The sequence below is a fragment of the Synchiropus splendidus genome, chromosome 18 (genome assembly GCF_027744825.2).
Source record: "Synchiropus splendidus isolate RoL2022-P1 chromosome 18, RoL_Sspl_1.0, whole genome shotgun sequence".
NCBI classification, from domain to species: domain Eukaryota; kingdom Metazoa; phylum Chordata; class Actinopteri; order Syngnathiformes; family Callionymidae; genus Synchiropus; species Synchiropus splendidus.
In genome coordinates this window covers 2,970,359-2,991,980 of record NC_071351.1, presented here as the reverse complement: position 1 = coordinate 2,991,980, position 21,622 = coordinate 2,970,359, and the positions used below count along the sequence as shown (strand labels likewise).

The 21,622-nt window shown below is 45.3% G+C and overlaps 4 protein-coding genes across 6 annotated transcripts; all 4 read right to left on the bottom strand.

The window, feature by feature from the left end:
* Positions 1 to 370: 370 nt before the first annotated feature.
* icmt (isoprenylcysteine carboxyl methyltransferase) lies at positions 371 to 4,140 on the bottom strand. The gene is made up of 5 exons (XM_053849583.1): positions 3,917 to 4,140; positions 3,554 to 3,642; positions 3,292 to 3,461; positions 3,005 to 3,222; positions 371 to 2,939 (listed from the first exon to the last, which is right to left on the bottom strand). Exons 1-5 carry the CDS (start codon positions 4,133 to 4,135, stop codon positions 2,760 to 2,762), a joined length of 876 nt encoding a protein of 291 aa, XP_053705558.1. The 5' UTR covers positions 4,136 to 4,140; the 3' UTR covers positions 371 to 2,759.
* A 731-nt stretch (positions 4,141 to 4,871) lies between these two features.
* rtel1 (regulator of telomere elongation helicase 1) lies at positions 4,872 to 13,418 on the bottom strand. Of its 3 annotated transcripts, none has more exons than XM_053849323.1 (33): positions 13,189 to 13,418; positions 12,837 to 13,035; positions 12,634 to 12,727; positions 12,291 to 12,372; positions 12,135 to 12,195; positions 11,985 to 12,060; positions 11,824 to 11,908; positions 11,577 to 11,642; positions 11,251 to 11,404; positions 11,031 to 11,069; positions 10,472 to 10,547; positions 10,244 to 10,341; positions 9,981 to 10,036; positions 9,786 to 9,857; positions 9,608 to 9,686; positions 9,396 to 9,528; positions 9,150 to 9,263; positions 8,963 to 9,003; positions 8,803 to 8,888; positions 8,650 to 8,727; positions 8,503 to 8,580; positions 8,287 to 8,433; positions 8,109 to 8,224; positions 7,868 to 7,991; positions 6,973 to 7,126; positions 6,751 to 6,908; positions 6,544 to 6,639; positions 6,245 to 6,455; positions 6,004 to 6,138; positions 5,797 to 5,916; positions 5,465 to 5,683; positions 5,292 to 5,393; positions 4,872 to 5,055 (listed from the first exon to the last, which is right to left on the bottom strand). In XM_053849323.1, exons 1-33 carry the CDS (start codon positions 13,288 to 13,290, stop codon positions 5,006 to 5,008), a joined length of 3,501 nt encoding a protein of 1,166 aa, XP_053705298.1. In that variant the 5' UTR covers positions 13,291 to 13,418; the 3' UTR covers positions 4,872 to 5,005. The 3 variants fall into 3 exon arrangements, with proteins under 3 accessions (XP_053705298.1, XP_053705299.1, XP_053705300.1); XM_053849324.1 differs by having other exon boundaries at positions 5,465 to 5,680; XM_053849325.1 differs by having other exon boundaries at positions 5,465 to 5,644.
* A 333-nt stretch (positions 13,419 to 13,751) lies between these two features.
* On the bottom strand, positions 13,752 to 15,763 carry ndufb11 (NADH:ubiquinone oxidoreductase subunit B11). Its single transcript, XM_053849175.1, has 3 exons — positions 15,527 to 15,763; positions 14,835 to 14,965; positions 13,752 to 13,952 (listed from the first exon to the last, which is right to left on the bottom strand). Exons 1-3 carry the CDS (start codon positions 15,698 to 15,700, stop codon positions 13,823 to 13,825), a joined length of 435 nt encoding a protein of 144 aa, XP_053705150.1. The 5' UTR covers positions 15,701 to 15,763; the 3' UTR covers positions 13,752 to 13,822.
* Positions 15,764 to 15,991: 228 nt separating this feature from the next.
* Positions 15,992 to 21,509, bottom strand: tbc1d25 (TBC1 domain family, member 25). The gene is made up of 7 exons (XM_053849173.1): positions 21,345 to 21,509; positions 20,507 to 20,616; positions 20,272 to 20,426; positions 19,674 to 19,798; positions 19,408 to 19,596; positions 19,045 to 19,320; positions 15,992 to 18,861 (listed from the first exon to the last, which is right to left on the bottom strand). The coding sequence occupies exons 1-7, from the start codon at positions 21,387 to 21,389 to the stop codon at positions 17,215 to 17,217; spliced, it is 2,547 nt and encodes an 848-aa protein (XP_053705148.1). The 5' UTR covers positions 21,390 to 21,509; the 3' UTR covers positions 15,992 to 17,214.
* Between the last annotated feature and the right edge of the window lie 113 nt (positions 21,510 to 21,622).

Below are 21,622 nucleotides of genomic sequence, written 5' to 3'. Positions count from 1 at the left end.
ATCACCAAGAACGTGATTCAAAGATCAACTCATATGAGGCTGGCGATTTGCAGGCGATGCTGAGGGAAAGTGAGAAGCAGCAGAAGGAGTGAGAAGAGAAGAAGCCAGAGGGACCTACCTGAGCTGCTCGGGTCCTCCATGAGACGTGTGCAGTGGGAATACCGGCGGACTGTGACACCAGCGACTGGTGTCACCTGAGAGGCCGGGAGGCGGACCAGAGTTCTGAACGTACAACTGAACAATATTGAATATCTGTGGCAGCATTTCAGCAAGAAGCTCAACCCACAAATTCCAATAATCTGGTGCTAAATTTTATTTAACAAACAAGGACACAGTTATGGAGACAACATGCATCTCTGGCATTTAGTAGATTTCTAATATTTTCATTTGGGGTTCCACTATTTTCTGGTATTCTTCAAAATGAAATCATTTTTCTCCATTTTACATTTGACATTTCCATTTAAATGAAACTGCAGTGCTTCCTAGAACACTTGGCATGAGAGATCTGGGGACCAAACATGCACAGAACAATGGATGTAAAATGCCTTTGATCCAATCATATTTGGAGGTACTGAAGCTCCGAACTGCCATGGTTATTTTTATCTATGTTTATCTTGTTCATACGAGATAACTATCACGTTCGTATAGGGTAATAATTACGTCCTGACTAGAAAAAAAAACATGTTTGTACGACATAATAATTACATTTGTACGAGAAAAAAAGATGTTCGTACGAGAAACAAACACATTTGTGCGAGAAAATTATAACATTTGTAGGAGATAAAAAAAAAACACGTTGGTACTAGATAATAATTACGTTCGTGCAAGAGGTCTCTGGTCATCCCACATCCGACGTACGAACCTAATAATTATCTCATACGAACGAGACAATACATCAATAAAAATAACTCACCATGGCAGGTCAGAGCCTTCGTATTACGCAGCACATTTCTGTAACGGTTTGTGAGGCGTTATGAAACAGTGGCGTATTTCCTGCGCCCACGAGGTGGCACTGTCTGCTCAAAAACCTGAGGCACTTCACTGAAGCCTCACATCAGAGCACCGACAGAGCTCAGTAAATGAAGACAGTGCTTCATCACTGAAGCAAAAACATCCTAAATAGTCTCCTCTTCATTTCCATGACGATTGAAAGGATTAGAAACAGTGGGAACTAGTGAAACAGCCACTCACAGCCAGAGTGCAGTCACCATTCATCCACATGGATCTCACCACCTGCGCTCCAGGCGAGGAGCCTGTGGAGACAACACATCCGCCCAGTTAGGGATTAAATAATGGATTAAACACTTGATTCAAAACTGCTGCTTTTTATTCCACTTTGTGCACCGTCTTGTAAAGCTGCAGTCTGGAGGTGGCGGGAGCCAAACGTGTCCCGGAAGTGCCCCTACTGCTACATGTGAAACCTGCACAGCGTCGGCCTCCTCAGCTCTCGCCTCGAGAACAAACACGGTCATCAAAAAGAGGCGATCGAATAACCCTACTACAGCAGGTAGAGTCTAGTCACACATGAATGCACGGAGATTAAATAAATAACAGAGCAGGCAGAAACCTTTCCTGATTTAAAAAATGGTTACTCAGCTAACTCACACACTGAATGGCTCTCGGGCAGGCATCTGGAATACTGCTCCTCAGTGGCCTGGCCTCCCTTCTTTATGTCCAGAACAATTGTTTCAGTCCTTAAGAGTCGACCATTGAATGACGTCATCTAAAAGTGAAATGCTTTGGTGAAGAGTTGGAGAGGGATCTCATGAAGAGGAAGCACCTGCGATAAATCAAACACACTCACTCTTCTTGAGTCAAAACTACTTATCTCCTGAATATTTTACAAGGTATTAAAGGTTGTCCATTTGGATTTTTATCTCACAAAAAGCACACATTTTGCTGGCGGAGCTGTGGACACCTGGGTGAAAACATCACATTTTGAGCGCTTTAACAGTAAATGAAAAGCCTCAGATTTGACGTGATTTCAGCCTGTAAAAATCCATATATTAGCCACGCTGCATAAGCCGCAGGGCTCAGAGCGCGAGAAAAAAAAGTAGCGGCTTATAGTCCGGAAATTACAGTACATTTATTTGTCCTGAATTCCTGTCCTGGTTTTCTGTTGTTTAAATTGATGCTTTGGTGAGAAACTCAGGCTCAAGAGGAAGAGTTGGTGGGCATTATTCAGCTAAAAATGATCGACCCAGTGAAATCACACAACAGAACTGTGGCTCCCATTGTGCAGTCAACAAGCAGTGCGAGTGTGTTTTGAAGAATCTATCTCAGCTGCCACATATTCCAAGTACACAGCTATATGTGTGTTCCTATCAGTTGGAATTCTTCCCCCAAAGCAACACTGACATTTGTCAACAGTGTGTGTGTGAGTTGAGATCCTACTCAAGTGATTCCCTCCACAAGGATTCCCTCCTTGGCAATGACCCTTTATGTTTCTATGTAGACTGAAAAGAGTTGGAATGTTCAAGAAAGCCTCCCATCAGTTCGTATCTCATGACTGGAGCTGTCACTCATAAATGGTCAGCAGGACAAGAGATGCCACACACACACTCGTGTTGCAAATCAACAGACTGAACAAATGCTACTAGAGAGCTGAGGTTGGTAGAAAAAGTCCAGCCCAGGTGGCGCTTGCTGTCCCTGCCGTCAAGAGTTCCAGATGCGCAGCAGTCTCCAGCGACTGCCGTGGCAGCACCACAGCCCCGTGGTGCTGCCTGCACATGTGCTACGAGTCAGAGTCCCGCCGTGTCTCAGTTGACCCGGATTCCTGAGATGAAAGGAAGTCCGGTCGGTACTCTCTTTTTGTATTCCACGTAGTCCTCGGCAAAGAAATGGATGAGGGAGAGCTCCTCCTCTTCGATGCGCTCTCGGAAGAACCTCCAGCTGGCTATCGTGTAGGCCAGAATGCAGAGGGGGTTACACAGCATCACCTGCAGCAAAGACGAGGACCGGTTAGAGAGGCTCGCCTCACTCATGCAAGCGTGTGGTGCGGCACCTGGGTTCCTATGCTCCAGTAGAACCAGCCCACGTAGGAAGGGTGTCTAAAGAAGGCGTAGACGCCGTCTGTGACCAGCACGTGGCTCTGGGCCTTCTCATTCTGGACGATGTGGTTGAAGTTTGAGCCAGCTGTCAACATGGCCGCCTTGCGTAGACCCTCGCCGCACAGCACCATGAACAAGCCCACGAAGCTGAGCCAGCTCAGCTGTTTCAGCTCTGCATTAGAGAAGCAGCCGCCTCGATCAAGGTCATGAATAAACGCATCTCACGGAGCACTGGACTGACCTGGGACGGTGAGCTTCTCCACTGTGAACTCCAGCCAGGAGGAGATGGCAGCCAGCGTGTACTCCACACTGTGATTGAGCAGGAAGGAGTCCAGAGACAGGCTGCGAGGGTTGATGATGGCCGTCACCAGGTACTCAGAGTAGTGGAAGAAGGACAGCGAGCACATGTACCTGCAGAAAGACAGACGCGCGCAGCAACAGGTTCCTCAAGAAAAAGTCTTGGTGGAGCATAGAAAACATCACAAGCGAAGTCGGGATCCTACCAGCCGAAATGCGTCCATGTGGTGTCAGAGCAGCTGATGATCAACCCGCAGCCGAATGTGACTCCAAGGAAGCAGGCTCGCACTGCGACCTGGGAAGAGATGGCCACGTGAACACACAGCGTGCACCAGTGCTGCAGCACTTGCACGAGCGACACCGCACTAATCCCTTTACTGCTAATCTGATTAACTTTCTGTTAGCTTTAGCTAGCTAACAGCTGGTGCATTCAACTTTCATGGAAAAGATGCGTGTCGCGGTCACTTAGAGCAACGCAACTGCGCAAGGCGACAGCGAGCACGGAAGTGCATGAACGTCGGTGACACCGAAGCAGAGCAGAAGAGGAAGTGAGCTGTGGCCGGTGGTACCTTGTAGACTGGACCTCTGTAGACCAGCAATAACAGGCCGTTTATCACCGCGACCTGCAAACAAATCACGATTTTTCCGGGAGTTTCCGTTAGATAATCGAAGACCCAGTCCAGGTGTCCAAAGCAGGTTCGTATTATTGGAACCACGACGACGCTAAGCCCTAATATGAAGCTCTGGACACTGACTCTTCCCTCCAGCACCAACTTACTGCCTGCCATGATGGAAGGACTGACGCTGGGAAGTCTCGCGAGACTTCCTCCAAGGCGGCGCAGTGCTGCTGCGCGGAAATGTACATAATTTAATAAAATAATGATATATTTATAGACTTATGGACCACTTTTGCTCACGAATGTATATTCATTATTAGCACTTCGTAAAAATTAATTCTATTTTACATTTTGACTTTAATTGCGATTAGTTCTTTCGTTTGTAAACAGAATATCATTCTTTCACGAACCTCTTTTTAACGCTCGATGAGACTCAGCTAAAATAGCATTTGATTTGATTTTTTTTGCGGTAATTTTCTGTGGGCCAACTGGTACATCCGGTCACGTGACCACACCGGCTAGTTTCATTTGATCAAATAAAACGCAATTGTTACACTAAAATAAATTAACCTTAATTTGACTGTGGTTACAAAATGCAGATTTACGTTCTTTTAAATCTACATTTTGAGGGTTTTCTCTTTCAGTCCCTGCTGCGTGGCCTCTTTGCTAGAATACACTCCTGTTTACATTTTAAAATTATGTGTACATTTTATTGTACATTGTTTTAGAACGAATGTATAAATAGATATAAATAAGATTTCCCTTCAATATTAAGAGCACACAGAAGCTGAGAAGCAGCATTGTGGGTGTCCTTTTGTCGTACCTCAGATATAAAACTCATCCGTCGATGCTTTTCACAACCGTGAAACACACAATAAACCCACAGCACTTTTAAAATTGACTTTATTTCATTTTTATTTACATGTGTATCGCTACCATGTTCCAATCCCACTCACACATTAACATAATATGGGTGCAGTCAGATCCAGCTGAGGGTTGTGACGGTCCCGGCAGCAGCAGAGGAAACCTTCTCCTCTTCTTCTATATGTCTTGAGAAGCACTGAAGAAGCTGGTGAGCTTTCTTTGTGTTGCTGCCAGAATGAATGAATGAAGTCTTAGTGGACAAAAGTGAGACTCCCGATATCTAATCTTACGTTGGAAAATGCCCAAAATACAAATCATAAATAGAATCTGTTGTAAATTATGATATTAAGTCAAAATTAAGAATTGAAAAGTAACTATTGTGAAATAGAAGTCTATGAAGCATCATGATCTGGACATGTCAAAATTGCTTTTATGAAATAAATAATGAAGCGAGATATTCCACCTTCTTTTTTCTCATATTTGGCTGGATCATATCCATCGATCAAAGCTTCCAGCAGCTCCCTGTACTGCTTTTTATGGTGAGGTTTGACGAATTGGGCGAATCCTTCAAAGACAGCAGCACAGACGGTGACCACGCAGTGTAAAAACTTGGGCACAAACTGAAGCGGCGCTTACGAGCTAGGAGCTGGAAGTGGTCGTCCTTCTCTGTGAACAAGCTCACCACGATGGACACCAGGCTCTCGTAGTCGTCCGTTTCCTTGTAGCTGCTGATGGCCCGGAAGAGTTGTGCCAATTGTTCCGGGGTCAGAGCTTTTTTCACATCAGCCAAGAAAGCAGTCGGAGTGCTTGTGGAATCTGCTGAAGTGCAAGCCCTCAAATGACGCCGCTCATCTCCTATTCACACAAGTACAGATAAAACAGGGCACTATATTGTTCTGTTGGACTACAGTCTACATTTTTAATGTCCAGACCGAAGCGGCTGCAGCATCGGAACAGAAGAATCTTACCAGCGGACACTTGCTGCAAACCATCACTGCTGAGGTGTCGACCTCCGTGATTGAGCTGCTGCGTGCTGAGCTGGTGACTGGTGGACGTTGCACTGGAGCTGGAGGTTGCTCCCGCAGCAGCTGTCAGTAATAAGCAACAATAAAATTTGTCACTTACGGTACACGTCTCAGTGATGTTATTATATTCTGTCACATTTTTGTGTTTACCGCTGGTGAGCATCGCCTTCTTCTCCTCCATGCTCAGGGAGTGCTCAGGTTTGTAACCACACCCTACACCCGTCAGCTCCAGGCACTTTTCATCAAACTGCTTTTTGTGATGAGCGCGCACAAACCGGTAGAAGCCTGAAACCCACGAGCACAACTACCTTGAGAAAAAAGCGTTTTACGCAAAGGTATGAGCACAAAATGATCCAACACGAATTACAGCTGAATGAGAGTGGCTGGTCACCTCGCAGGAGGCTGTGAGTGTTGGCGTCCTCCAAGAGCATGGCAGTCTGAGAAAGCAGGGTGTCCAAGTTGTTGGTCTTCTTGTAGGTCTGCAGAGCCTCCATAACTTGCTCAAAGGTAACCTGGCTCAAGGACTTCTTCATTTCAATCAGGACATTCTTCACAGTACTGGCTTTCCCTTTCTCAATGATGTCGGTGAGCTTCCTGCCATTCTAAAAAGATCAAAGAACGGTTTCCAGTTCCTTCACAGCGTGAACATGTCCATATGTTGCATCTGACGCCACTGAGATAAGCCCCTACCTGCTCCTGGACCACTTTGATTTTACGCTTCCCTCCGCGCAACTCTTCATCCATACGTTTGTCACACTGAAGTGACAAAGTGGACAGACGGCTTGCCTAGAAGGAGAAACCTTGAGTGGTACCACTTGGTAAAGAAAGACCTTTCACTTTCACGAACATAACAACACACTTCAAATGCAACTGTTGCATTCACCATGAAGGAGGTACCTTTTCCACTCCAAAAGAATCCGTCCCTCCGTCTTTTCTGTGACGATCGCCTTGCTCAAGAGCAGCCAGAAGGCTGGCTGGTTTCCTGTGGCTCTCCTGTGCCTCGGTCTCGTACTCAATACAAATCCTGGCCATGGCGCTGGCACCGGTGTGGTCATCTGCACATGGCATCACGTGATGTCAAGCCAAACATTTCAATTCCAACCTGTGGACGCCACTCACTCAGTCTCTTCCTCTTCAGGCTGGGAATGTGGGAATCCAGCATCTTGGCCTTCTGGGTCACACAGCTGGATGAGACAGAGCTGCAAGGCTGAGGGTCTGATTGGAAGGCGGGCTCACAACTCTTAGCTGGTCCCTTGTTCTCTGTCACAGGCCGCTGAAACATGACGCCAACACAAGCAAGAAGCTGCTACAACTCATTCAGACTGAATATGAAAGAATACATCTTCCAGTTTAGGGTTCAAAATTGTGTTACTATTAAGGGTGGGATTCCATAAAAAAAATAATCTAGTAAATTAGAGAATTTGTGATTTACTAATCTCAATTAATCGCAGTTGGTATAAGAGTATTTGCCACAAGACGCCACATTTTTCAATGTGAATGAATTTGGTATATGACTGAATCAAATGATGGAGCCATACATACAATTAAACAACAAAATATTGTTTATTTTGCATCAGTTTGACACAATAAAGCACAATGGTGGCTATATTCAAGGTTTTATATCACCTCATTTAAACTAAAGCTTGAAAATAATGGATAAGAATTTGAAGTAGATTCAGAGTAGTGGAAACCCTGGACATTGTGTAGTGAAAAACCTTCCTGAACCAAAGCAAACAGATGCTTTTGTTTGCTTTGGTTCAGGGAGGATTCCTCCACGTTTGTTGTTGTTGTTGTTCTCATCCTAGCTGCCACGTGTCTCGTGCATCAGTGGGATCAGTGGAGCAGGAACTCCTGCACTGACAAAGGTTCCCTGTTGTCTGGAGAGCACGCTGTTAAATTAAATTAAATTAGAAGCTTAAATATTTTGTTGTAATTAATTAATTGTAGTTAACCTGTTAAAAGTCCCACCGCTACTTCCTATATTAGGGTACAAAAGAGAGTAGGTGAGTCCTACCAGCTTGTGGGCGACCCTGAAGAACTGCGAAACGTCCCGCACTACGTTCCCAAAGCTGTCCCTGTGACCCACACACGGCCGGACCCACGACGGGAGGTGAGCTTTAGCATTAGTTCCTTGAAACCTGCAGAGAGTCACATGTTCTTCAGCCACTTCTATAGCAGTAAAGCAAATCAGTCAGTGGTAGGTGAATGACTAAATTCATTTTCAGAAGTAGTCAGATACGTATTTTCAGACTGACCGTTGATCACACAGGAAGATGGCTCCAAAATCGTCCTTGTGGCGGATGACTCTGCCAATGGCTTGGTTGACCGCTCTGAAGGCCTGCTCCCGGTACCACTCCTGCCCGGTCAGGAACTGAGGACAGAGATGACGACCGTAATGAAGCACACGGTCATTCACGCTGAGAGGAAGCTCACCTTCAGGCCGCCAGCTCGACCCCGGTTCATCTCATCCAAGAACTGCATCTTCAGTTGGACCCGCGGGTCCAACTTTGGAGGGAAGGGAAGGCCAGTGATGATGACCCCACGGCCGTACGTGTTGGCAAAGTCCAGACCTTCGCTGGCCTGACACAGGAAAACACCTTCAGAGAAACCTCCTGACAGTTTATCATAATATAGTGTAGAGCCTCTCACCTTTCCTCGACAAACAGCCATAAAGGTCGCTCCCTTAGATGAGGCATCATCCACTTTACTGTAGTACGCGTCCATCACCTAGCAACAGATCAAAACCAATGAAAGATAACGTTAACAAGGAGTAAATCCCCCCTCACGTAAGCTTACCTCATTAAAGGTGCCCTTTCCTTTGGGCTCCACAAATATTGGCTTCATGTTCTCAATGCGACTTGAATGTCCACTTGCCTGGAGAAGACACACACAAATTCAAAGGAGATCTTTAAAAAAAAAAAAAAAAAAAAATTCCTTCAAGCCACTTACTCTCCAAAATTCTAGCGTTTTCTCCATTACAGGGAAAGAGGGGAAGAAGACCAGCAGACCATGAGGAACCACTCGACTCAAGTTGGCTGGAAGGGGTTGAGGAAGTGGACACCATGAACGCACGCATCTTTAACAACACGATGTGTTTGCTGTGTCTTACCAACAGTGTTTCCCAGTGAGGACATATTTGCAGGAACAAATCTGTGAATGAGCATTTTGATTAAAGCTTATGAATCTGTATTTTAGTTATGAAAAATAGCGATGTATCAAGGGCATCCTAAGCTATAAACTCATTTTTTTTGTTTTTCTCAATCAAAATGAACAAATAACAAGGCCAAGATCCTGACCTTCTGTCAAAGGCAGAACTCAGCATCACCCCGTCAGGTCCTTGATCAATGACCCGGACGAAGATCTGGTCTCTCTCTATGACGTGGCTGTTCTCCAGGGTGACATCAAACATTCTGAAACAGCACCAAGAAGATTTTAGTTGACAAGTGACCAGTCACTGTCAACATGCACTCAAGTCTCACCATCTTCTGATGAGTACTGAGTATAGAAGAATGCACAGCGTTAATAAAGCAGCATACACCTACATCCTCATTTCCGCTATGAAGGAGGTCAAAGGTGACAGGGTCCCACTGGTGAGGATGATGCTGCGCACCTCCTGATTCACCAGCTCCTGCATGCTGAAGCCAGGAGAGAAGCACCAATAGCTCAGGATGTTGCCTGAGAGGAGTCACACATGAATTATCATCTCACAAATCGCAATAAAAGCAAATGGAGAAGGTCAAACAGGGATTTTCACCTTGTTTCTTTGCGGTGGATGAGGCCCAGACATCCGTGGTTTTCTTCTTGTGATGACTGTTGTCTTTATGGATGTGAACCTGGAACACAGTTGCTCCGTCACTCAGTTCAGCAGCATGTGTTTGACATGTCATTCGTTTTCCTGTCTGAGCAGGGGCTGAAACTGAACATAGACCCACCTTGAAATGTGTCGTGTTGACCACCATCTGCCGCTGCCTGTCCTTTGACTCTGGCTCGCCACAAAACACCACCTAAAAGACACAATTTCTTGAACACAAACGTATCTTCCATGAGTACGGATAAACATGCCCATGTTCTTTTTCTTATCCGTGTTAAATGAAACCCCCCACTTATTTCCAATCAGCAGTGTATACCTGAATGATGTCAGACAGTTTCTGCAGTCCTGAAGTGTTGAGGAAAACTCCTGGTTCTGGTGGGAGACAACAAAGACAAAACATAATAGTGATGATAAGTAAGATGATATTACGACAGTGGACCCGCAAACTAAGTAGTTTAATTCAAATAAAAATCGAACCCTTATTTTTTAACAGGTCCAATATCATCAATGTCATTTTTAAAAGCAGTATTTCTAACAGAGAACGATATTTACATCCGTGTTAGTCATGAGAAAACATACGTCCAGCTAAATATCCACAGATCTGTTCCAGGACTTCATGCACGGCCGTCTTGGTGTCGTACGTCAGGTGTGCTCTGGCCAACAACTCATAGATGAAACTAAAGACATGAAAAGAGCACGGTAAAAACATGATTAAACCTTCAAGAAGATTACAAAAACAACTTTGCCGTGATGTGACAATGTGCGCAACAAAAAAACAACGCAAGGATAGATTGACGTTTAACTTACATTCCGGGTTTTGTGAAGCCTTTATCATTAAGGACATCAAACGAATCAATAGCAGCTTCCAGATCCAGTAGAATCTCTAGAGGAAAAGGCACAATAACTTTGAATTCAAAGTAGTATGATAAAGGGGAAGATTTATTGGGGAAATGTCTAATTTTGAGATGTTATGAAAAATATTGAAGCAAAAAAAAAATGACCGACAAAAGATGTAAGAGGAATGACACTACACAACAAGTGTGGCACATCGGATTGTAAAATAAATGGCTTTCGTTGAAATCTGCGCAACACAAAAGCCCAATGTCCACCGGCTGCATCACTGTTGTGTAGGAAAATAAGCCTCTGTGGAATACAGAAACTCACCAGTGGATGGCATTACTACAGTACTAGTACTACTCCGCACTACTCCGACACTGAATATGAGTTCGTTGAATGAAGTGCACATTGCACATTAAGATTATAATAGCTGCATATCTGCAGTGGGGCTGTTGTGCAACTGAGAGTGGACATTGGGCTTTAGATGACAGAAGAAAAAGGTTCAACAACCACCATCATGGATACTCACGTTTGATCTTAGCAACCATGGAAATGTCAAGTTTTGAAGCTGAAACGAAACACAGTTGTAGAGTCGGAGTAAGATACAAATCCTTGTGATTTTTGTTGAGTCTTGAGCTAAACAATGGATGGATGGAATACATATTTCATAAAAGTAATGCAAACAGGAATTGTATAGCAGTGGACTAGCTTTCAGAGTTTAACCCTCAGTGTTTAAAAAAGCCACTGACCAGGGTTGAGAGACTCCACATTGTCTGATGAGAAAGATTCTCCTGAGCAAACTTCATTAGCCTTCTCTGCGAGCAGCCTGTCCACCGCACTGATGGCCGAGGCCAGGTCATATGGGGTCAGGTCAAACGATGTCGTCTCCTCGCACGTCTTCTCCTGCACACACCAACAGCATGAAATCAACAAGCAATAGTCAAATTATGCTTATGTATTTTACGATGAAAAATATGGAATTTGTTCATCTCTGTATATTTAAAGGATTTGCTGGGACCGTTTCACGGTACTCTGTCTTTTAGAATGTGTAAAGCTAAATCCATGTCTTTCTTACCACATTATGGGCTTCATCAAAGATCACCACGGCTCCCTTCAGCTCTATGTTGTGCGCTCTGCGGCTCTGAAGAGACACAGAGATGGATGGAATTTCACTTGTGCAACGGTATAAAAAGCAGAGATGTCCACACCTTCTTGGTTTGTGATCTGCTTTTAAACCTATGCTTTACTGATCTACACACACAGAAATCACAATTTTAAAAAAATGACACCATTTCAAAGTTGAGCGACAACTCTCGGTTTACCTTTGGGTCCAGCAGGTAGTTATACGGCATGAAGATCACATCCGCCTGCTGCTTTAAAGAACGGGAGAGGTAGTAAGGGCACACCCTGACCGGGAAAAAGAGAGAGAGACAAGTGTCAGACAAAAGACTTGTGGGTGGATGAAACTGTGCACAAAGCTCACTTCTGTTTGTTGCCATATTTCACCAAATCTTCAACGTCCAAAATGGAGTCCACTACATTCTTGTCTGTGCATTTCTCTGGTGATGACAAATGAAAGCTTTTTTCCATGTCACATTCAAGTTAGCCGACAATCAAATGTTCATCAGTTTACCTTCAACGTTGTTGTAGAACATGCATGATCTGGTGGAGACTTTCGCTCTGCACATGTGGACCTACAAAAATAAATATCTATTTGTTAATGTCAATTTGGAACACTAGAAACACTGTACTCCATTTATCAGTACTTTCCAAGCCGTCGTTCTCTCACCTTTATGTGATTGCTTTCTTGCCGCTTCACCTCTGGGTGGATGCACAGCTGCTCTCTGGAGCCCAGCACACAGACCTTTGGCCTGAGGTACAGAACACAAGCCAGCAATGATTCAGACTCCTCAGCTACAACATAGCCTGTAAAAAATAGCTTTTATATTGTCCTGATTTTAATCAATGAATACTGTCCTCTTTTGGTTTTAATGTCGTCCCTTCTCTGGTCATATTCAAATATACAGATATGGCGCTGAGTTCAGCAAAACCTATGTGATCTCAGTAGCTGAAGCACAGCGACCATATTCTAACCAAGATAGGTTGTTGGTCAGTACCAAAGTGTGCGTCACCTGTATGATGTACTCCGCAGCTCATCTACAACCTGGGCAAGCTGCGAGTGTGTCCTTGATGCATAAATGATCTTGGGAACATCGGTGTAGTATGCTGGAAGAAAACAAGAACAAGACGACTATTAAGGCATGTGAGCCTGTTTTAAGAATTTAGTGACTCCTTTCACAAATGACTATTTCATTATGACCAAAGGAGGACTGACTAGTCGTTTCTCCGTCTGTAGCAGCAGTTCCCCAGGATGACAGTGGTGTGTTGGGGAACATCTCCTTTCCTTCAAGCTTTTCAGCGATCTTGCGTGCAGAAATGGAGTCTTTGAAGTGCTCTCTCCAGGCCAGAGTAGCACACAGCAGGCACAGAGTTTTCCCAGTTCCTGTTGGGCTCTCCAGAACACCGTTTACTTTCTGAAATAACAGCCGGTGCTTTACACTTACAGGAGGATGAACGTCGGTGACATGAACTAGACAATAAAACCGACCATCCCAGAGAGGGTGTGGAAATCGACACAGGTCATACATTAAAATATCGCAGAAATGCCTACACGTGTTCACACTCACCCTCTGCAGACATTCTATAACCTTTTTCATGTAGTCAGTTTGGCACTCATATGGAGGGAAGGGGAAATTCACGGTTACACCGCTCAAAGACAGCAAAGGCATTGTATATACAGGAGTGAAAAATGTCTACTCTTAAAAGAAATTCGACGGTGATTTCTCAAACCGTCGCTACTGCTGTCACCATAACAAACGTTTCTGAAGTGGACTAAAGTTGGCGCCTGCCGCCGCGTCCTGATACATCCTGCGCATGCGCAGAGGAAGTGATGTAACTACGTTGCCTTCATAGTCATGTAGGAAAGTTTGACGATGCGTTTGAAACTTTTGTAAATTTTCAGTGTTTAAATTGTCTTTCCATTTCAGTCGTTTGAAACTATAGCTAGTTTTGTTGGTATATTAAGCTAAGTAAGGGTTTGTACACTTTTTGTTCGTTTGTGTATGTCTTTTGATTTACCAATCTTATGTCATACAATGTTGCTCACTGTTTTTTGTAGTAGTGTTTTGCCTCATTGTGAGTGGCCGCAGTGAACACTGAAATAGAGGCCAGAAACAGAGCGACACAGGTGGACATGTACATTATTTATTCTATAAGAGTGAAACAATAGTCTTCATTTACAGTCAATATTACGCCACACGTCTATTCTTCTTGAGCCGAAGGCAAAATGATGGTGCCTGGGTCATAATAGTTCTCATCAATCAGGGGAAGACCATCACGCTCTCTCTGCACGATCACACGCTCCGCCTCCCTTTTGGCCCACTTTTTCATTCTGGAAAAAATAGACAAGATTTCAGTTACACACGTGAGAAGGCCCAAGAAGTGCACTTCAAACTCCCCAAGTTCTGGGAAAGTTGAAATACAAGCATCATGTGTTATAATACACAGTGGTGCCTCGGTTTTCGAAAGTCTCGGAATTCGAACACCCGACCAGCTGAGCCACGACGCACTTTGTTATTGTAACGCAGCCTCAGTATGCAAACGTGTCCCGTTAGCTCCATTGACTGACTGTTTTTCCTTCATATTGAGGTATAAAACCTTTCCTGTCTCCACACTGGACCGTGGTCGAGTGTCACAGGGGAGGTGATGGAGCGCTCACTCCAAGGTTTGATGTCCTGTTGTGTCCTGTGTTCTGGAGCTGGGACAGGGATGAGGCGAGTCTGGGACAGAGCGTGACTTGGTTTATGACTTTGTCACAGCCAAACTGCACAGAAGCGCACATTCAGAGCTGGACACGCACCGGGCACCTCTTCCCTTCTGGAGAGACGTCACTCACTGGGCAACCCCTCCCACATGCAGCGGCCACACACATAGAGGAACAGCGCACCTGCAGCAGACACTCTACAGTCACTCCTACAAAGACTATTTTAAGGCTTGGAACGCATTATTGCTTTTTCCATTCATTGTAATGCGAAAAATCATTTCAGATTTTGAATAATTCGCTTCTCGAACGGCCGTCTGGAACGGATTGTGGTCGAGAACCGAGGTACCACTGTATGTCCCTAGATAAAATTACTTTTTAAAGAAAATATTTTTGAAATGTAAACAAACAGGGAAAAAAACAAGTATACTTGCAATTTAACAAACACACTACTTTAAATGTTTTTTTTTCTTGCTATGGATTTGGAGTGCACATCTCTGCAGAAAAACCTACTTATGGTCTGGTAGATAGTAGATGAACGTTCCTCCAATAACAAGAGCCACCGAGATGCCAAAGAAGAAGCCCAAGCGCATGTTCCACTCATCCACCACAGGGTCACTGGAGAAGCCATGGTACTCGGGATTCTACACAGAAGAGCCGTGAAGGGATATAGTTAATACAGAGAAATGCATTAAAATGTAACCAAAATAAGGCACTTTTATGATAAATAGACACTTGCTGTGAACCTTTACAGTCCACTAAATGCATCAAGAACTGAGGTTGAGGTGCACACTGATGTTTCTAGACATATAATACACATATCCCATACGTTGTGATGACATATGTAAGAATACAGCAAGATGCTGCGTGTCGTCGTGATCCAACTATCACCTCATTGAGCCAGATGTTCGCCGAGATGTCACATCCCTTACACCTTTCCTTGCATCAGTCGCCTATTTTTACTTGTCAGCGCTGTGATGATAGTAGATGAAATCGCCAAAACATCCATGTACTTCGTCTTAGAGTGGAACTCCTGTCATCCCATGAACTTCGCATTTTACAAGCAATAGCGCGTTATCTCAAAGGAATCGAGTAGCTTAGGAATTTCTTCCAAATGTAACAGTCTCTGTAGAATCAACAGTCATGACAAAACGACAAAAGTGCCATTAACAAGAGCGATCGTCTCCAATGCGTGAGCGGCTCACCTTGACGTACTGGCTGACCTCACCGTGGCCGTGTGGGTCCAGTCCTTTGTGAACCTGTGTCACGGCACTGGCCCCGCCGGCACCACTGGACTTGGACTGTGAGACGAACCGTGCAGGTGCTTTACACAGTAAGCGGGGCAGAGCGGGCCCGAGCCGTGACAGTCGGGTCAACATTCTTGTTTGGTAGCGATAGCTCTGCTCCGGTAGCGGAAGCAGAAGACTGACACTCTGCCGTCATATCCGGAGTGCATCATAATGTGGCGCCCTCCCTCGGTAATAAATGGTGTTGCATGTTGATAATATGTTCTAGATTACAGAAATTATATAGAAAATTGCTTTAACTAAATGTGAATGCTGTTTGTTATGAATGAAAAACACTTGTGTGCAAATGAAAAATAACTGTCTGACTAAATATTCTAGCTGACATGTATCATAATGAAATATAGATTACATTTAAAATCTATTTATTAAATGTAATGTGGTACAGTGGTATGGAAATGAATCTTGTCATGTAAAACAGACACAGGTTGAACAAAATCTTCCCCTTCTTTAATCAGTAAGTTGAGGAACTGGTTAAATTAAGTACACAGACGCAATAGGCCACTTAAGCAACATGAAACCTGTAGAAAGTTAGTGTTACTGGGTGCAAAACAGCAAAAAAAAGAAAGCTCATGGTCACATGAACAAAAGACACCTTGATATTTTTGGCTCATGTACAGCACATGCGTGTGTTTAAGGGACTACAACAGTCTCTTGGCATCACCTCCAGGCTTTGACATGACGCTTACAAAAAAAGAAACGGTAAGGTCACTGGTTGGATATCCTTCAAAAACAAAATAAAGTTGTGCTTGAGCGGAAATGAAACCTCTTGTGTGTGGCCTCACTTTCCTCCAGGGTCAGTAAAACAAATAAAATGATGCAACTAGCAGCAAAACAACACCGGCGTCTATTGCACTTCATCATCAAGATTCTGACCACGTTGGTAAAGCTGCTCCTTCTTCCAACATAAACGGTGACAGGGATCCGTGAGTCACTGCATGAAGCGTTCCAAAGGATAAAAAAAAAAGAAGCTCAGTATCTGGATATGAGGAACAAATGGGAGGGGTTGTGTGTCACCGAGACAAGGGTTAAGCTTCCCTTCTGTCCAAGTATCAAACATGGCCGACCTCCAATGCCAGTGAATATTATTCAGTTTAAGTCCAATAGTGGAGAAACAGCAATGAGAAAACGTCTTTTTTTCCTTTGTTTTGGTCTACAAACTTTAAATGCTGGTGTGAGTGAGTTCATTCAAGAGGAAATACTTTGTGTAGAGTATTTGTTCACCAAGTGGCTGAGTGATAAAGGTAGACCAGCAACACCCCGACAGTGAAGTTCTCATGAGCAACAGAAAGCATTGACTACTGAGTAATAGTGTGTGGTAAATACAATCATTAAGGGGTGAAGCAAATGCACCGACGGCTGAACTTTCACGGCTTCCAGTTGTAAAAGAGAGTTCCCATGTCATGCTCTCAGGATTGTTCTTCAAGTACAGAAAACTTAGTCATAAATGAAGGTGATTACTGGCATAAATGTCTTCAAGCATTTACATAATGTTAATCATTTCAATATATGAGGCCTTTGGGAAAATCAGGTGGGCTCCAAAAGACGGAATCAAGTGTCCTAGATTCACTGAGGGACCATGTTCGGAATCAGGAAGTGGGCAGGACAGAAGCTGTGGGCGATGGGATGGTTGTTGTGAGATTGTAGGTGGAGTTGGGGGACGACTGAGGCGATGCCAGGGGGCTGTAAATGGGCCGTGCTGAGATACTGGAGGAAGGAGACTGTGGGACAGCAGTGGTGGACATCGGAGAGTCAGAGCTGACTTCATCTCCTTCTTCTGAGTCCCACACTTCGCTCTGCAGGTAGTCAGCAAATAAGGCCTTGGCCCGCTGCAGGATCCTGCTTAGATTGTGGCGCCGCACCAGACGGTCAAAATGCATGGCCAGCTCGTTGTAGTCGAAGCTGTTCTTGATGATGTGATCCCGGTGCTCCAGCAGGATGGACAGGCACAGAAACAGCATGAACGGGTTGCCTTTCCCAAACTCCTGCGGCGGAGGAAGGGAGCATGGTTTGAGGTCGGCTTTGGCGGAGCTGGGAGTGTTCACTGCTGTGCCGGGAGATTTGTTCGAGGGAGAGGAGAGACTGGTGGAAGACCTCAGCCCTGGCAGGGAGGAGCCTCGCCCGAAAGACAGAATGGGAGAGGAGAGAAGGGAGCGACTTTGGGTGGGCGACGTGCTCGTGGGCTTCACAGTAGACGTTGGTGAGGTGACGCCATTACTGTTGAGCACTTGGGCGGAGGAGGACATCATCTTTGGGAGTGTTCTTGATAAGGCCCCACTTCCATTGGTTGTGCGTGAGGGAGGAGAGTTGGGCGGTGAATCAGGAGAAGCACCTCGCCAGCTGGAGGGTGAAGAGGTAGGCGAGACGGAAGAGCCATTCTTCCAGATAGGGAGCCCAGCTGGAAACAGGCGTGGAGACGCTGGAGAGCAGGGAGAGTTCTTAATGAGAGGCGCGCTCTCCCCTGCGTCCTCCTCACTCTCCATGGTGGATTGTCGTGCTGGGACAATGACTGCTGATCTGAAGGTCCCCGCTCCTCCTGCCTGCTCAGCGTCCTCCATATCAAAGCTATCGTTGTTCCGGGCAGTGTAGTACTTAAACTCTCCAAAACTAGTTTTTCTCTCTGGAGGCGGAGCCAGGATCTCAGCTTGCACCTTCGTCGATGGAGACAGGTTACAATCACACTCGCTCTGCTTTCCAGCGGCTTCTGTTTCCATGGGGACTCCGTTCTGGCTGAACTCACGCTCTTCTCTTGAAGGTCTCAACATGTGTCGTCTGCGCTGCTTCTCCTTTTGTTTCTGATCGTTGCTAGGACAACCTTCAGCTGTGACGTCCATGTCAGAGGGCTGTCCTGTAGTCCCCTCTGACTCGAGTGAAGGTCCCAAAAGTTCCACTTCTGTTTCCGGAGGGTCAGGAGGCAGGGAGCTCCACGTCACCTCCAGCATCCTCAGGGCATCGTCGAAGGCAAACTCTCGCTTGAGCTCCAGAAGTAGCCAGCGGTAACAGAAGAAGAGGTCGTCGGCGCCTCGGGAGACCAGGTAGGAGTAGAACTCTGCGTCCGAGTACTGCAGCAGTAGCTTCAGGTGCTGGAACTTGATGGACATCAGCTGTCCATCTGGACGGAAGTTCCCCTCGAGACGTTTCATGATGCCACAGAAGCAGATGAAGGCGTGTGCTTCATTGTCCATGACGGCGAGAATAGGGGACGCGATGTCACTCATTCCTTGACAGTAGGAAATCTGAAAAGCAGATGAGATCCTCACATCTAATGCTTGAGGAGAAGAAGTTTTGTTTGAGCATGTGACAGAGATAATCTGATCCACTTTCATTATCATTTCTTTATATTATTATTAAATCCGAATTCATCATTATCAGTGTAAATAGGATTCATCTCAGCAGAGAGTACAAGGCTGTTGACGCACCTGTGGATGTGTGATGGCGAAGGTGGTGAGCAGGTCTGTGAGCGCCGTCAGATGCGGACTGTCTTCGGAGCCGGCGTAATAGGGGTGAGCGCGGTCTGTTCTCAGGACGTCCTTGAGGACGTTCCCCCGAATAAAGTCCAGTTCCTCCCGGCTCACCCGGGCTGTCCACTCTCTCTTCAGCTGGTCATACTCCCTTGTTTTTCTCTTCATGTAGTCCATTCTTTCTTGTCCAGTAAGTCCATCTGGGTAGACGTTCAGGAGGTATCGCCACACCACCTGAAGAATGTTGTGAATTCACATGACGTTTGAATGCTTACTCCACATTGGATCACGTGAGTTAATGCAGAGGAGGGTAGAGCATACCTTGCGCAATGAGGGCTCCACACCTCCATGATAGATGCGCAGTCTAAGCTCCTCCGGTCGGGTCAACTGGCCCTGCCCGTTAAGGTAACTGTGAAACTCGGCGTCACTGAGAGGAGGTTTAAAAGGCTTTATCTCCTCGCCATATGACCAGCTGAAGGCCTGCTGCACTCGCGACAATGTCCGACCCACCTAAAGACAGTAAGTTCCAGACGTAAGCAGAGACACGAGCAAATCTGAGGTGGTCTCAGTTGAAAAGAATGTCAGACCTGTGTAAGTAAAGACTGGGTGAAGGGAAGAGCCGCAGAGGCTAAAGTCCTGGTTCTCTCAGCCAGCTGCTCAGAACTGATCACGTCTTTGGGGCTGATGATATCCCAGTCCTCCATCACTGGACCTGAGTTCAAGATCACAGTTAACTTTCTTTAAGAGAAGGAGAGGCTCAGTGAGTTGAACCTAAAGTATCAGACTCATACAGCAGATAAAATAACAGGCATTGTATTTACCAAATATTTAAAACGTTGTTTTCAATTGTACAAAAGTATTGGCAGTTGAAGCTTATGTATGTTGACTTATCTGCAATGTGTCAGGTGTTTAGCTCACAAATAAATCAAATGTGGATTGTGTGTTTGCTTTATTTATTTTATTTCTCCCTTATAATATCATTGTTTAGCTTTATATTTGTCTATTGCCTTTACTTCTTTTGTTTTAACTTTGAATTTCTTTTATATCATAAGTTCATTTTTATTGTGCTTTTGCTAAAAATATTTTTCTATCTTTAAAACTCTGGCTGGTACTGTCAACATCTTTCCTCACATATGTGAAGCATCATGTAAACCAGGGAGGATTAGGAAGCAGCGGTGTTCTTACTGTCCTCTGAAGGCTTGATGTCCATCTTCAGCTGCAGATAAGGCTTGGCAGCGCTAACAAAAGCAGCGTCCAAGTCCCAGTCTGACAGCAGGGACAGATACATTTCAGCTCCAGTTCGATCTCGCGACAGGTAACTGATCCCAAAGTTCCTCTTCCTGGAGTCAGACCAAGCCAAATAAAGCATTGTTGACACATGGTAACTCAGGTTTGGCGCTGTCAGGGCGGACACTCTTACCCGTTCAAGTCGAACGCTCGAATGAGGATGTGTTGCAGCACCTCCAGGGAAGTAATCTGAGGATCCACGGCAAAGGAGCGAAACTCCACAGGAAGCTGCCCATCACATTTCTGTAAAAAAAGATTGCGTCACAATCAATAATGAGTTCCCCTCTTTGCTGGGACAGAGGGTTAGATTAGATCGCCTTTATCCTTCCCACAGTAACACAGTACAGTGGAGGTGCACTTATTTTCTTAGTACAGGATGTTGCTATTGGAGCAGCTTCTTGTGCAGAACATGAACAGAACACACAGAAGCATTGCTCTCTTAAACACTACAGTTGACAACCAGTTGAGTGATCTTTAGACACATCCCTCCCTGATGTGACAGTGACTCCCCTGCAAAGGCACGTCACATCAATATCTGAACACAATGTTTGAATGTTAACGCGCTATAATAAAGAGTAGAAATCAACGGCTATCCCCTTCGCATTTTTCTACAACGAAGACACTGAACAGAAAGTCAGTCAGAAGACGTGGAATGTATGAACTGCGTCCAGTGAACTGTGATCAATAAGAACGCACATATGACGTCATCGTGGAGACGTCATGTGAAGTTGGATGCTGATGAAGGTGCTCCGTGGACAATAGTCAGCTGGCAGCCAGTACACAACAACACAACAACAACAACGCAGGCTGGTGCGCACGACGGAGGCCGAAGTGAAAGCGACAGTTTCAAACGTGGAGCATTTGTCACGACTGTTTGTTCATCATATAATTACAGCTAGCAAACAGAGCTGGGAAGCGCCGCCGTTCCCAGAGCAGCTGGCGGTGTTCCGTCGCAAAACCATCACTTTTACCTTCACTTTGACTCGGACCACCCCCCTTTCCTCCTCGCCGGCCATCGTCAACGCTCCGCCTCTGGTTCGGAAAAATCTCCGGGGACGTTCTTCTATCGGTACATTGTGATCGGCTACATTATCCGAACAACATCAGGCCAGTTGCTCGGTGTTTGCTCGTCTTCTTCGGTGCGGATGCGAGGATAAGGTCGTTAGTTCAACTGCGCCACACTGTGGTTCAATATATGTACTACTATGTCAAACCATTGCTTTTTGGGGGATAAAAAAAACCCACTTGG